We start from the raw sequence: 16,075 nt of genomic DNA on the forward strand, positions 1-16,075 counted from the left end.
CATTTGTGAAATCCATATTAGAGTAGTTGGGAGAAAATAATTGTGTGTATGATGTTTGAAAAAATCATTTCCATTATGAAAGAACTAAGATTTAAGAATAAATTGTCTCTTTGTTCATATACCTACTCCGCTAAATATTCCCTCCTGCAGCTACAGTTGAAAAGCTTTTCAGAGCTAGAACAACAAAAACAGTATAGACAAAAGTACCCTACAGTAAATAGCTTCAGTATGGAGGGAAGGGGAGGCATTTTTGTCAGTGATCCTCCTATTTCTGCAAGAATTGGTCATGGTAATATATAGAGAAGTGCAAATTTCTACTTGGTGGCTGGTACATGATGAGAGTCCCAGAGGCTTTTTTCTCCACCACTTCCAGGAGGTCTTGGATATTGTACACTGTCCAGTCCAGGCTGCTCCAAGTCCTTTCTCAGCTAGAGATTGGGAAGTTTTGTGGAGGAGGTTGTCTGCTGTGATAAGAATGGAGTTTCTGCAGAATTTTCAAGGCCTGTTGTCTCCTTCTGTAGCTCTTAACATTGGGCGTAGGGAAAAGCTTTCATTTGGTATCTGCCAGTTGTGCTTAGTACAAGATTATTGACCCACTTCTCCTGCACGTGGTTTATTTAAATGGTGCTATCCTGATAGCAGGAGCTGTTCTGTATCCAGGCATATAATAAAGGTAGACGTGGTGGAGCCCTTGGGCTAAATGGGATTTTGAGAGTTTGATTGCAGTGCTTATCCTACAATAATGAGAAGATGTTTTCAGCATTCTGATCAGGGAAGTCATGGTTTGTTTCATTTGTATGTAACAGTGTAAAAGAGGAAAAGCTTGAACATATATTTTGACTGCATTCCTCTGCTATTGTTTTCTCTTTTCTGATTTTTTTGCCTCAGATCATAGGATGGTGATTCCTCAGGTACCCTTGAGGCAGGTAGCCAAATGCATTAATTAGAAAAAAAATCTCCTTTCCTGCCTCTTTGTAATCTATGACATATTTTGTCAGATTTATAGTACAAGATATAGAAATTAACTGGAAAATTTATTATTAATTATGTAAGGCTGAAGAAGATTTTGAACACTGCTATGCCTCAGGGGACCTCCAAGGGTTGCATGGTCCTACCCTGTGCTCAGGAGGATCAGGTGCTTCAGGGGTTGCCTGGGTGAGTTTGCCATCCAGGTGCCTCCAAGGATAGAGATTTGACACCTCTTTGGGCTATCTGTTCTAGTGTTTGGCTAGTCTCGTTGTGAAATTTTTTTCCTGATCTAATTGGAATTTCCCACATTGCAGCTTGCCCCTGGTGCTTCTCATACTTGCGGTGATTACTTCCAAGAAGACTGTGGCTCTGTCTTCTCTGTGTCCTGCTCTTAGGCAATTGAAGTCCCAAGTAAAATTTTACTTTGCCCCTTCTTGAGGCTGATCAGCCCCACTTCTCCAACTTTCACTGTACATCATGCAAAAAGATCTATATAGTCAAATATAGTCACCTGCAGTAATGTAATTTTGTGGCACTCGTACCCGGTGAGACTCCTCTGCTTGGCTTAGGGAGTCTGTGTGACTTCAATGATGAAGTCACTCCCACCAGCTAGTGAGCTGTAAATACTGTGAGGGGCTTTTGGTACTTTCTTGACAGCTCTTGAAACTTTATGCAAAAATATTTACTGTCTCTAGTGTCAGAAAACAAATAGGTAGAAATTAACTGTACGGAAATTATATGTTCTTTTTATTTCTATTCGATTTTCTTCAGCGGGGTTGGGTCATGAATAAGTCACTAAAATAAACGAACCTCAAAGTAGTGTTAATCTTAACAGCTTAACATATTTCAAGAATTATGTCATGCCATTCTTTTTAGCACTGGATGTTGTCCTGAGCTGCTAATAATAAAGTGTTTTAGCAATGAATAAAAGTGGGTTCTATTTTAATCAGTGCGAATATTCCAGGGTGCATAGGCTCCTCTGAAAACTCAGAGGATCAAATTCTGCCCTTGAAGTGAAGTAAGTGAAAGGTTTGCATAGAAGTCAGAAGACCAGCTTTGGTCTGTAGTATTTTGCATGGCTTGTTGAAAGATATGCTGGATTCCAGAGGATATTTTAAAATGTGGAAACATTTTTCGTAGTCCATTGTGCCAGTTAACTGCTCAGTTCTGTGTGTAGGCAAGAAAAAGTGGTCAGTGTTTCAAAGAAATAGATCTACTCAAGTGATCATCATGCCTTAAACATAGTCTATACATTCAGTTTAAATTCAGGATGTAAAACCAGGAGTATCTTACATCAGTGTGTTTGAAACAGTGGCAATGTTTGTGGTCTCTTTCTCCTTACATTTGTTATACACATGTGCTTTTCTGAGGTTTAAGTACACCAAGGATGCAAGTGAGTTTATTCAAACAATTGCTGTACTCTTTTTGGGGTATATTTTTGGTTGGTTTACGAATGTGTTTGTGTGGTAGCATCCATAGAAGTCTTTCAGCTGTAGCTCTTACCCTTTGCTTCCTGTCTCTGCCGTAGCCATTGCCCTTGCCCAGAATGTTGTGGTTCCACATTTTAGGTAGTGCTGCTGTGGTTGTCCTGTCAGAGAAGTGGGCTGGGTCAGAGCTGGGTTAGCATCACAGTCTGGCTTTGGATCCTGTGACTGCATGCACGGTGTTAACAGTCTTGTGATGAAAGAGAAATACACCTTTTTACACACATTCCTTTCCTTACTCAGTTTGCAGGAAGGATTAAGGAGTAGACAGTCATTCAGTGCATTTTATCCTTTTCAACATGTGATGTTGCAGTGAACATGGTATTTCTTTCGTAACTGAGTTTCTGTGGTACTGCTGTTTGGGATTTTTTCCCTAACACCTTATGGAGCTGAAGATACTGTTTTCACAATATCCTTGTGGGGTAGCTGTAGTCACCTAACAATTGGGGGATTGAAGAGTAGAAATAAAATGGCATTTAAGGTATCAGCAAACTGTGTGCCTGGACTGGGAAATGAGAAATGTGTTGTTTACATTATTCATATTCTGAGCCATATTTCTTTTGTCCTCTTGAAACTCAAAGTATTTATGACTTTCTAAATTTGACTCTTGGCTTTCAGAATTTAGGAGCGATGAGCACATAGTGTCCACCTGAGAAAAAATTGGTTTGTAGGATTTGCTTTACAGAGAACTCTGTTTCTGATTTGGGAATAGTCTGGTTCTGTACTGTGATTTTAAAATTTTTCCATTCTGCACTTTCTCTAGATATCTTCCTCTATACAGGAAAAAACCTGATTTTTCTTCTATGAACAGTTCTAATTTGACTGATTTTCCATATTATAGGCTGTCTTTTTATCAGAGGGCCAGAGTTGTTTTAGAGTTTATAGAAAGCATCTCAAGGTTAAATAGGCAGATTTTGTCTGAACATATTTATTTTTTATCTTATGAATACTAATTTTAGGATTACGTGGTAGCTAGCACTAATTTTAACTTCAAGGATTTTTTTTAAACCTTGGGGAAAAAAGCCCCCAAATACCAAAACCCACCAAAAATCACTTAGAACTGTGTTTATGCTAATTTAGAGAGGAGCAAAGAGGTATATTTTGCCACTATGCAATGCCAAAGGAACATTGGTAATTCGTAACATTCACTTATCTCTCTCCCCCAGTTCAAACACTTCTAATTATGATATCTAGTTTTGCTGTGATAATGACATGAATATTTTCCAGTCCATATCTGTTTTCTGGTCCAGAACTGAACGAAATAAGTACTGTGGGAGCAGATTTTAGCCAGTTTAAACATAGTGGAGAAATTTAAATTTTAGTGGGTGACTTAGCAGTATGGATTTAGAACTGTACTGTGGAGCGAGAAAAACACTCTGATCCAGACTCTTTCTGGGAGAAGATCTAATAAAAATTAGATTGTGTTGCTCAAGATGCTGTCCGGTGGGATTTTGACCTTCCAAGAGTGACATCCCTCATCCTCTCTGAGTGGTCTGTTCCAGTGCCTATTGTATGCTGTATTTTGGCTTGGTCAGGAGCTGCCCATTCAGGCAAGACATCTTCCTGCTCTGCTGTACCTGGTCATTTTCCTGTGAGCCAGCATATGCTTTAATGAGCTCAGCTTTGGCTGAGCAGCTGCCCTGTGCTCTTTTGTCCTTCAGCATCCCATGTGAGCCTGCCTCCCAGGTGCCCAGAGAATCCATGCTTTGCTCTAATGCTGTCCCATGTCATTTTCCATTTGCCTTCCCCACTTCTCTTAGATTTCCTGTCACACATGAGTGTCTACTACCAGCATCTGTGAATTGCCACAACAGAGTTATGAGGTATAAACTGTTTCCAAATAAAGAGTAGTTCTGGTACAGTTTTAGGTGGGGGACCTTATGTACCTGAGTTGGTTATGTGGATGTAATGTCTGGTTTTTTATGGTAAATATCTCTGCAGTTCCCTGTAGTTTTCAATAACCCATAGCCTTACTCAGTGTTTTAAAACATTTATTTCTATGTAGCAAAATTTTCATACAATATATTTTATCTAACTTTTTTGTATCATTGAAATGCCTATTTTTCAGATTACATATTTCAGTCTCTGGTATTATAATAAGCAGAATCAACGCAGATGGGTAGATCTGGACAAGCCTCTGAAAAAGCAGCTGGACAAATATGCCTTGGAGCCAACTGTGTATTTTGGAGTAGTGTTCTATGTTCCTACTGTTTCTCAACTTCAGCAGGAGATTACCAGGTAAACCTCCTAGTGTAAATTTCTATGTGTTTATAAATTTGCTCTTGGCATTCTGAAATGTATAGTTTATTTAAAAGTTGTCTGCTTTCCACTCCCCTACCTTTGTAGAAATGAAAACTATGTAGGAAGAATTTATGTTCAAATTCCATGCTAATTTATCTTTGGAATAATTTAAATATGTGATAAACTAAGCAAGCAACTAAATTTTTGTGATCTTAGGAATCTGCTCAAACCTGTTTTAAGTAGTAGGCATACCTGCATGGTCAGACTTTTAACTGTTTTAGTCCCTTCATGTTTGACTTTTTAATTTGCTTGTTTGGTTGTTTTTTTGGTTTTGTTTTGAAGATCCATACGTTGCTTTCATGGACATCTATCCTGCACAAAGCACTTGCAGATTTTATTAAGCTATGCTTTGTTTTGCTTTCAGTACTTTCTGTTCTTTTAGTACAGTACTTTGGCAAGCTACAGGCTGCACTTCACCTTGTGATTTTTTTTTGTGTATCACGGAGCCATAAATATGGATGATAGTTCCGGTATTACATGTATGTTTCTGCTGTGAAACTGGGGAACATCACATAATTGTTGCTGACTGCAGGGGGAAAAGTAAAATTGAGCATATATACTAGCCTTTTATTCCTGTGGGCTTGTACATTGGCTTCTAATGGCCTGATGGGTATAGATCTGATTTAATGATTATTTTTAGTTGGCAATTGAGTACAAAACCCATAGTTGGATTACAAACACGTGTTGTTATTTCAAAAATATGTACCTGTATTAACTGCTAAAAGCTTAAGGTTGGCCCTGCTTTGAGAGGGGAGTTGAAACAGATGATTACTCAGAGGTCCTTTTCATCTTAATTTATTCTGTGGTTACATGGAACTGTCTCTGTTCCTAAAATACCCTGCCAGACACCTTTTCTGCTAATTGTAATGTGAAAGCTTTTCAGAGTCACCAGGCGCAGACCTCTTGGTGCAGACACTGGTGCTGTTGTGTACTGCTTTACAGTCTGGCAGCTTTAGTTTTTGGTTTTATGTGTAATTTCTGAAAGATTTTTTTTTTTAAAACTCTTCAGTTTTGTGCTAGTTCTTAGCAATTTTAGTGTCTTAAAAATCTGTGGCTCAGAATCTGTGTTGGTGTTGTAGAATACATAAATTAAGGTAAATACCGTAGTGTTGCATTGGAAAGCTAAATTGCCTGAAAAACCTTGAATAGTCTTCTCTGGCATTTATTTAAAGGATATGGTGTTTATGCTGGAGCTTTAACAAATATTTGGCAGTGTGCTGCCTGGTAGAAAGCAGGAATTTATGTGCCAGACTTATGATTGTGTCCTAGAGGATGGTACTTACTTTGCTAGTAAGAGTCCGGGTTAATTTCAGAAATCTGTGGGTTTTTCATGCCTGTTTGATATAAATGAGATTAAACATGTTCAAGAAAATTATATGTTTAATGTACACCAGGAAGTGGAGATGCTATAGATAAAAAGAGATGTGCTCTGTTGAGGTAGTGCTAAGATTTTTTATCTATATGTTTACTTAAAAAGTTCTACGTTTCCAGTTCTATGGAAAGAGCTTACCTTCTGTTCTTGACTGGGAAGACTTGTTCTCCAAATGCCTTGGGCTTTTTCTTCTCCTTTTTTTTTTAAGGCCTGAGTTTAGTCCCAGCTGTTCTTGTGTGTGTTGTATAGGGGTACTATGTACTCTTATGTGATATACTGGGTTTTTGTAGTAGGATCTCCAAGAGTCTAAACAATATTTACAAATTATCACTGTATTTAACAGGGCAGTAAACAGTGATGGAAGAGAGCTGTCCATTAACATGAATAAAAGTTTTAGGAAGTTTACCTGAGATTTCTAATCACTGAATGAATTACAGAAAATACTTCCATGTTCTCAGTATTAACACCTTACTTCATTAGAGTTAACATACATTGAAAGGAAGAACTTTTTAAAACTAGACTTATAGAAGACAAATTTCCTTCTTGTCCAAGTCTGTGTAGCTTTAATGGCAATCTTGAGGTGTTTCAGACTCCAGATAAATCCTGTGGGTGGCTGATAGGGGCAGAAAAATTCAGGCAAATAGTGGCTCAGACTGTGGACAAACAGTACAGCTAGTAGTGGTTGCATGTACAAGAGATGATGGAGGAAAAGCATAGATTAAAAGGGGAAAAAAAAGGTGCCTTGAAAGTGAGAACAAAATGTAGTCAGAAGTTGTAATGCAGAAATGAAAATCACTACTGGGACTGAGGGAATGTACATTGTTACATCTGTTGGAAGAGAATGCAGCAACCCAGCAGCAGTTTGCTGAACATCATAAAGAGACAATAACAACATTTTTAAGGAAGGAAGAGGGGAAAAAAGATGGTTTGGTAGTAGATAGAAGTTGTGGAGGTTCTTTAAGATCACTGATTTTTGAATGATACGTGAAACTTAAGGGAGGCAGGGGTTTTAAAAGGCCTTGAAGTAGTGGGTCCAGATGATGAGGAAGACTACCCTCTACTCAAACTGAGAAATACAGAGAGGAATAGGAAATGCAGGCATAGTCTTCTACTCTCTCTTAAAAATGAAGAAGGCCATGTTAGGTTTTTCCTTTTTTTTTTTTTTTTTTTTTTCCCCTATAGGTATCAGTATTACTTGCAGTTAAAGAAAGATATCTTGGAGGGCAACATTCCTTGCACACTGGAACAAGCAATACATCTGGCTGGTTTGGCAGTTCAGGGTAAGTAATAAATTGTGCCAACTAGCTAACGTTGCATTAGAAACTTCAGTGATATATCTTCTATTTCCTGTTTTCTATTTGTCACTCAAGAGACCCAGTTCAGTTAAGTTACGAAAGGGGCTTGCTCCTTAGGACTTCATCATACCAGTTGGATCAGTCGCCCTGAACTTGCTTCTGTGGTGTCCTCAGAGGTGTACATGTCATTTCAGGAGATGGATTTGAGTTTCTGTGGGGGCAAGGGCTTCAGTTGTCTGCCTACCCTGACAGACCCTTCCTCTATCCCTGTTAATGAAGACTCTTTATTCTGACGTATCTTCATAAATAAGCAACTTTGAATGTACTTGTATTTCCACTTTTTATCTAAAATTTCCTATCATGTAAGATTATTTCAAGCTAGTGTGCAAGACTGTTAACAGTTCTTGTGTTCAAATCACTCCTGAAAACACGTTTCTATGATACCTCTATGAAAAAGGCTGCTTTATTTCTCCTAGCTAGGGTCAGATGGGATAAAGTATATACCAGTCCTGAGTCTGTGTGCACTGATCATGTTCTGTGTTCCCTGCAACATGTTTGTCTGATACAAAACCTCTCGAAAGTTTGTATTGGCAACAGCTGTGTTTAGTGTGTTTGTATACTGTTATTTGTATACCATTCACAGTGAATGCCACTTCAGTACATTTAAGAGCAATTGTAAAACTGCCAAAATTTAACAGGACTTATAATCACTGGCACTATATACATATACTTTTTTAAAAAAATCTTTTATTTTCATAGTTATATACATTGGTTATATCATAATAAAGATGATGATTACTTTTTTTGAAAATATGGTTACCAGTGGAGTAGGATAAATTGTATTATGTTTTGTTTATATAACAGTGAATCTGTTTAATCCCAGCCAGCTTTTAATGGTCTTCAGCTGAAAAAATCTTGCTGTGTTATTTCTTGCTGTGTATTTGGACAGTGTAAATGTCTCTCTGCTCAGTGAGTTGTTTATAGAAATCTTTCAATATAACCCTCTTTCCAGATGGAAAATATTCATCCTTTTAGCTTTCACCTTCCTTTTTTTAATTCCTGTGTAAGGGATGAACTGTATATGTTGATAACACAATGAAAAAACAACTCAAAAAAAAGCACAGGTTCTAAATTAATGTGCTCCAGTGACTGAAGTAGCTTATACCAGGTAGGTTAGTAATTTTAGCTGGTGAATGAACAGAAGCAGTGTTTGGCTGTTGCAAGTCAACTGGTTTCAAGCATGATCTGTATATAAAATCATACAATAAGTTAATTCTGAACACTGATTTATCTCAGGAGCTGTATTGGTGTAATGTGTCAGAGGTTCTTCCCTTTCATATAAATAACTTCCATTTTAAGTGTTTCATCATTCCTTCTTCTCAACCCGCAAGGCGTGTTACCAGTTTTTCTGAACAAGGTAAAAAGATGGGGATTTTTTTACCTTTTCTCTTTATAAACATCATTGATTAGTTTGTTCTGTTGTTTTGCTTTCAGATTGTAGTTCAGTAGGATGCAGGTTTGCTACTTGGAGATCCTGCTGCAATTAATTGGGTTCTGAATTATTTTATTATAAGTGTTTGAATCCAAGATTTTTTTTATTTTTTTAGCGGATTTTGGAGACTATGATCAGTATGAATCTCAGGAATTTCTACAAAGATTTGCTTTGCTTCCAGTGGTAAGTAATGTCTTTAAACTGGTGCATTTAAATTATTAAATTGACAAATTTAAATCCTTCTTAAAATTGGCAAATGCAAAAAATTTTTAGGAAGCCTCCATGATCCATCCCTCTTACTACTCCCTAGGCTGTCAAATTTAGTAAAGGTCTTCTTTGAGACTGGAGTGAGATATGACACCTTATATTACACAGAAACAAAGATGTACTAAGGTCTTTTCAATTTCATTGTATATTACACTGAAAAGAATGTTGAGTTACAGATGGGAAAGTGAGTAAAACTGCTTCAAAACAGTGTTTTGCTTTTGGTGTTTATTTGTGTATATTATAGCATCTAAGCTCCAAGACTGGAGTCGAGGGTCAATTTGCATGTGCGAAGAAGCTATAACCATTTGATTTTGTAGAATTTTTTTGTATTTCATTCCACAAATGCTATTTTACCTTAAGGGTTGGCTACAAGAAGAAAAAATATTGGAAGAAGCAACACAGAAAGTTGCCTTGCTACATCAGAAGTACAGGTAACATGTCTAAAGCTCTTCAATGCTTAATTTTGATCTTCAGTAGCTTCTGTAGCTCAGAAAGTTGTGAATCTTGCAATACGGTTGGACTAATTTGACTTCCCATTTAAATGAGGTTTTTCTCTTAGTACATCTATATTAAAGTTACAAGAGTTTTTGCTGAATGAAATGAAAAGAGAACAGAATATTTAGTAAAATAGAGGGTTCAAGTTGAAAAGAATACAGGACACTATTAAATGGTGTGTCTTCACCTGTTTAATGTTTCTAACTCTTGTTCATGTGAAGTTCAGACCATGGTAAGGATGTTCCTTGATAAACAACATTGGGAGGTATTAAGGGGAGGAGAAATGTAGAGACAATAACTGCCAGAATGCTTATGATCTTAGGTAGAAGGGAGCTAAGGTGCAGTATTACAGGACAACTTAAAGTTAAGTTCTCTTGATCAGTTCATTAGTGAAAACCATTTTTTACTATGTGAGTTGTTGAATATTTTTGCCCTGTGTTGTTTTAAAACAAATTTGAAAATTGCAGTTTCACCTATCTTTAAAACACACTTGTAACAAGATTGCACGGTTCCAGTTTAGCAAAGAAAACTTAATCTTCGTGATGTTGGGAAAAAGTGAAGAAATTGAGGGATTTATGATTGAAAAATTATTGAGAGATGTAAAAATGAGCATGAATGATTTTTCAGGTAGAAATAATGTCTTTTATGAGGTAACTGAGGTATGTTGTTGGGTAGGTAAACACAAGCTTTTAAGCCCCATGATACTACTACAAGTCTGTGAGAAAACTGTCAGTTGGTCTAATTATAAAGAATTCTACCTTAACCTACAGATCTTGTCCCCATGTTTTCAAAGTACTATAGTAAAATAGTCAGCATTTAGAAGATGAAACTGTCTTTTCTGAAATGTAAAATGCCAGACTTCGTATTTCCCCTGTAGCAGTATTGATGCATCAGTATAGAGGACATTCATGCCTTGAACATGGATGCCCCTGATAAAGTGAGGAAATGTGGAGACAGTGCTGGATTTAATCAAGAATATGATAATTGTCTGCCATTAGTAGAGATGGTAATTTTAACTGGTCTTTGTTGCCATTTACCCCTAAAGATGCCAGAGAGAAAGAAGTTATTAGAATCTAAGTGTAAAGGCTGAGCCAAATATATCAGCCATTGGTACGGATAGAAACAGCAGGGTTTATGGTTGCCTGGGTGTCCTGGGGATACTTTTCAAGCTTTGGCAGTGTCGTTCAGAGTAAAACAAAGAAGATTTTTTCTTATTGGCAGTATTATCTGATGGTTGTTTTATTTGTAGAGGCCTTACTCCTCCTGATGCAGAAATGTTATATATGCAAGAAGTGGAAAGAATGGAAGGCTATGGTGAAGAAACCTATCCTGCAAAGGTAAATGGGGTTTTGATCTTTGATTGACCTTTTCTCCCTGTTTAGAGTGGTTACTTCCTGCCAAAAGTAAATAAAACCCAAACGCTAAACCACCTGGAATTTTCTCCTCCAGAATTATAAAAGCAGCTGTTTCTTATGTAACTTTGCTTTCGAAGACTTTTTTCTGTACTTGCATAATTTTTTGCTACTTTTACAGGACAGCCAAGGAAGTGACATATTCATTGGAGCATGTCTTGATGGTATCTTTGTGAAACATAAAAATGGTCGTCCTCCTGTTGTATTTAGGTTAGTATTGTTCTTTCATAAAGTACTTTTGTGAACTTCACATTTTATGTGTGTTCCTTACAAGTATCAATGACTCTTAATATGATGTGTATTTATGCATTTGATAAACCTGAACATAGTCTCATAGTCATAATGCTGCATTCAATACTGAAGCCAGTGGGAATTCCACAATGTATTAACTGCAAAATGAATCCCTTTAAGACAGATTAATTCTTACATATGGATATTTAATATACAGTTGCATTGCAAAACATTTATTGAATCAAAATGGAGCAATTCTCTACACATAAATCATCTTAAATCCTGAGATATTCACATCAATTCATATAGAAATATTCACTTCTGAAATTGACCAGGAGTTCCTTTCATATATTATAAATATATATGGAGAGTTGCACAGTAATATTTGTTTTATTATTTTAGATTCATACATTGTTTTACTTTATTATTGAATGTTCTTATAAATTGTAGACAGAGCTGTCACTTACCTAAACACTTAAAATTCAGTCTTCATGTGAAATGGCTTCCCACTGACTTTAAGAGGGGTTGCTTGGGCATCTGTGGGCAGAATTCAGAATAAATTTTTGAAAAAAAATTCTGAGATTTTTCATAAAATGAATCTTGGCAATTTCGTTTTTACTAAAGCAAGAAAGGGTTTATTCTTAGTGAACTTTAATCTTCTAGAATTGAATTTTTGACTGAATATGAACAGAAGTCTTGAAATCTTACGGTCGAACAGTTACTGGAACTTCACTACTGGTGAATTTCTGGGATTATAGAAAATAGTCAACTGTGCTTCTTTCTGTTAGTAGTTTTGTTTAACAGCATTTGGAAATTCACTACTGTTAAATGTCCTTCAGAAAAAAATTCTGTCTGTGATAGGAAAGGTGATGCTGAGGTCTTTTTAATTGTCTGGAGTTGTCAAAACACCCTGCTCTGCTTTCCTACAGCATTAAACAACAGCTGTACTTAACCAAATGCACAGGGAGAGGAATAAAGTTTTGTTCATGCATTTCACATAAATTTGCAAAGAATTGTGGATGAAGTGTCTGTAAACATAGGAAAAATGTTGCACATTGGGAAGCACCAGAAAGTATTTATATTCCAATTTCAGGATCCAGTTTTCTGCTCTTTTGATTGTTTGTTGTATGACTATGGGCAATTCCATCATGGATAGAAATATCATGTTATTTGGGTGGCAATAAAGCATAGAGAAATGACCCATTAGTATAATTTACAAAGACTGGGTTATGCTTGAGATTAGTTCAGGTAATTTCATAGTTGTGCCCACAGAGGCTTATGAACCAAGGCCTTAAATTTGAGGGGTTTTTGTTCTACATCAGAATGGAGACATTAATGTTTCTCTACCTCATATGTGTGAGGCAATAGCTATGAAAAATGCTAACAGACACCTCTATATAATGAAAATGGGAATCATAAAAACACCTCTAGACAGCCGTATAAACAGGTCATACTTTTTCCAGGTGTTTGTGTGCTGCAGAATATTCTTTTAACAAATCTATGATACTAACAAAATACTAATGGTTCAAGCTAAATTTGCATTTTAAAAGAAGATGAATAAATATATTTTATGCAATCTAATTTTTTTTCCTCTGTGAATGTGCAAGAGTTCTAGAAAATATGCATAATAATGCCTTAAAGGCTTTTTTTAGTGTTGGTCTAATTTTTTTTTTCCTGGAATGTGTGGTTTGCTTTCAAGCAGTTGGAACATTATAATTTACTGATGATTCAATTGGTCTAAATTTGATTTTTCTTTTTAAAGAACACTTGAAAGAATTTCAAATGGAAGACAAGTAATAATCTTACTGTACATATTGTAATGGTATGGAAGTGATTGCCTACAACTTGTTCAGATAGATTAATGAACTTTTTCACAGAATCATAAAATGTTTTTTCACAGAATCATAGACTTATGGCATATACTGTCTTGAGAGGGACCCATAAGGACCATCGAGTCCAACTCCTGGCCCTGCACAGGACACCCAAAAGTCACACCCTGTGTCTGAAAGCATTGTCCAAATGCTTCTTGAGCTCTGTCAGGCTTGGGGCTGTGACCACTTCCCCTGGCGAGTCTGTTCCTATGTCCAGCCACCCTCTGGGTAAAACACTTTTTCATGATATCCAACCTAAACCTACCCTGACTCAGCTTAAGTCCTTTCCCTTGGGTCCTGACACTGAGCACGGGATGGAGGAGATCAGTGCCTGCTCCTCCTCTTCCCCTCAGGAGATGTTCTTTATCTACATTCTTGATGGTGTTCTGGTTTGCGGTCACATTTTTTGTGGTTTGAAAATCAGAGCTTGTCCAGTCATATCCTGTCCCTTTTGTCTGCAGGTGGCATGATATTGCCAACATGTCACACAATAAATCCTTTTTTGCATTAGAATTGGCAAACAAAGAGGAGACAATTCAGTTCCAAACTGTGAGTACATTTTTTTTTTTTACTAAGTCATCAGTAAATAAGAACAAATTAAAACTGATAATTTAACTCAAAGGATAAAACTTACTATCTATATATTTAGCCGCTTTGAACTGTATGAGTGAGTCAAATGTAGTAACATTGTCTTTGGCCAGCTTTCGATGGGAAGGCATTAAAAATTGGACGTTTTATGTTGAGTACTTTGAAGTGTTTGGTTATGTGGTCATAAAAATTTTCATCCATTCCAGTAAAATTTCTAGTATGCTTTTTGACTTGAATCAGTGGCAATTAAAGATAAATATAGCCTTAGAGCTTTGCTGGAATGGGCCATGGCATTCCTTGCAGAATTAATTTTATTCAGCATCTACCAGTTGCTTTTGTCAAAAGGCAGCTGTTGACAATCTTATGGCAATCTTAACTATAAATTGTGTTCGTATTACAGCTGATAAGTGTCTTGAGCAAAAGGCTTCTACTTTCAAATTTCGTAAGTCTACAAAAATTATTAGGGTAGAATGCATATTTGCATCTCCAAAGTAGAATTTTAGGGAAAACCTGGTGACATTAATGAAGTCACACTAAAATTAAATCTGTCAATGGTAATTTAATCTTAAAAAAATCAGTGCCTTGTCTGAAAACAATTGAAGGGTATGAATGCTTGACTTAATGTAAATGTTGGGTTTTGTTTTTTGGCAGGAAGATATGGAAACAGCAAAATATGTGTGGAGGATGTGTGTGGCTAGACACAAATTTTACAGACTAAATAAATGCAGCCTGTAAGTAGAATACTTTAGCAGAACTCTTGGTTCCCTTACAGCTTCCATTGGGAAGTGAAATCTCCCACTTTCTCTGTAAAGTCTTCACTGTCCTTTCTAGATGGTAGTAATTAATGACTTGGGTTCATTTTCTTAATCTTATTTGAAAAAATGCTACCAGTTTTTGAAATACATCCTGCTTCATAACAGAGGACAATATTAAGAACTGAAATCTTACCATGAGTTATAATGTTTGGCCTTCACTTCTGGATCACTGTGCTGTGAAAGACTTGAGTTGCTTTGGGGTCTGATATTGCTACTGCTACTGCAACCACCAGGGTTTTGGCCTGTGTTTGGGTGAGCTGCTCTGAAAGGACACTAGAGGCTTTAAAAGGGCGGGCAGTGCATGTGAAGCACTCCTGAAATGTGCTGGATTGACAGCTAAGAGGTATCTGGTTCTTTAGATATCCACGGAATCTGAATAGCTCAAGTAGCACCAGTGCAAAGTAAATTTAATACAATTCATCAAATTAAATTTAAATGGGCTGGCCTCCAACTTGTAAATCAATGGCTGAAATTTGAGCTCTTTTACTGGAACAGCTTTCCTTCAGTTAAGTTTCTTGAGTCAAAGAATAGAGAATTAGACACCGTAAATAGTCTATCATTGGAAAAGCATGATTCCCATATGTTTAACTCTTCTTTGTACATGGGAAGATAATCAAGAATTTTGTGTCACAGGTGACTCATTAGTGTGTTTAATGCTAATTTATTTTAGAAGTAAGATAAATTTGAAATAGAGTAAAGCTCATACCTCAAAGCTTGTAAACATGTCTGTCTTTTGAGAGTAATAAGAAGCATTGGTAGAAGTAGTGCATTTATGGGACTTCTGCATTTCTGTCTAAATAACGTCAGATCTGTAGTTCTGTATTAAATGTCAGCCTCTGGGGTTATTACTGTAATTGTTTCACCACAACGTGGTTTTACATGAGGTTAAGTCCTCAAAAAAACCTTTTCTGATTATCTCTACTCTTAAGATTTCTTGTCATCTGGTCCTGCAGCTGAAAACCATCTTATGCATGCCTGTATCAACTTCAGGGGTTTTTTTTCTGTACATACCTTGTCTTTAGAGACTCCTTGGACTCTCCACCTGAGGAGGGCTCTCAGAAATCTTCCCTCATTCTTTCCCTTCCACGCTTTCCAATCCTTTCTCGTCCTTCACTTCCCAAAGGGTGAGCTTAAAAACATCTTTCTCACTAAAAAATAGCCGTTCCTGCATTTGTATCATGCTGTCTTTTGACCTGTCTTGCTACAAGATGCAGAGCACAGGTGCACTGTAGGGTGGGGGGAAAAGGAGCTTAAGACTTCTGAACTTTATGTCCTGGAGCCAATCTAACAAATTATGAAAATTCATTGTATGTTAGAACATAAAATGCTAATGCAGTATAGTAATGTTTTCAGTTCCTGTAACATCTGTAACTTTACAGTCCCCATACAGTTTTATGTCTGACTTGTAGAACAGGCAACTTGTGGAACAGGAGACTAAGTGAGGTATTTTGATCTTGGGTTTTTGAATTTTGCTTAGTGATGG

General features: G+C 36.7%; 1 protein-coding gene across 3 annotated transcripts in view; it reads left to right on the forward strand.

Annotated features, from left to right (window-relative positions):
* Positions 1-16,075, forward strand: part of PTPN21 (protein tyrosine phosphatase non-receptor type 21) — a 44,432-nt gene that overhangs the window by 9,057 nt on the left and 19,300 nt on the right. For 2 of the 3 annotated variants that reach the window (XM_040066133.2, XM_040066135.2), the window contains exons 3-11: positions 4,522-4,691; positions 7,309-7,406; positions 9,029-9,096; positions 9,541-9,611; positions 10,925-11,012; positions 11,209-11,297; positions 13,651-13,738; positions 14,429-14,508; positions 15,615-15,716. In XM_040066133.2, coding sequence (XP_039922067.1) covers positions 4,522-4,691; positions 7,309-7,406; positions 9,029-9,096; positions 9,541-9,611; positions 10,925-11,012; positions 11,209-11,297; positions 13,651-13,738; positions 14,429-14,508; positions 15,615-15,716 — 854 coding nt within the window. The remainder of the gene's footprint in view (positions 1-4,521; positions 4,692-7,308; positions 7,407-9,028; positions 9,097-9,540; positions 9,612-10,924; positions 11,013-11,208; positions 11,298-13,650; positions 13,739-14,428; positions 14,509-15,614; positions 15,717-16,075) is intronic. The other variant, XM_040066134.2, reaches the window with a different exon arrangement.

Source organism: Hirundo rustica, chromosome 6, assembly GCF_015227805.2.
Source record: "Hirundo rustica isolate bHirRus1 chromosome 6, bHirRus1.pri.v3, whole genome shotgun sequence".
Taxonomy (NCBI): Eukaryota; Metazoa; Chordata; class Aves; order Passeriformes; family Hirundinidae; genus Hirundo; species Hirundo rustica.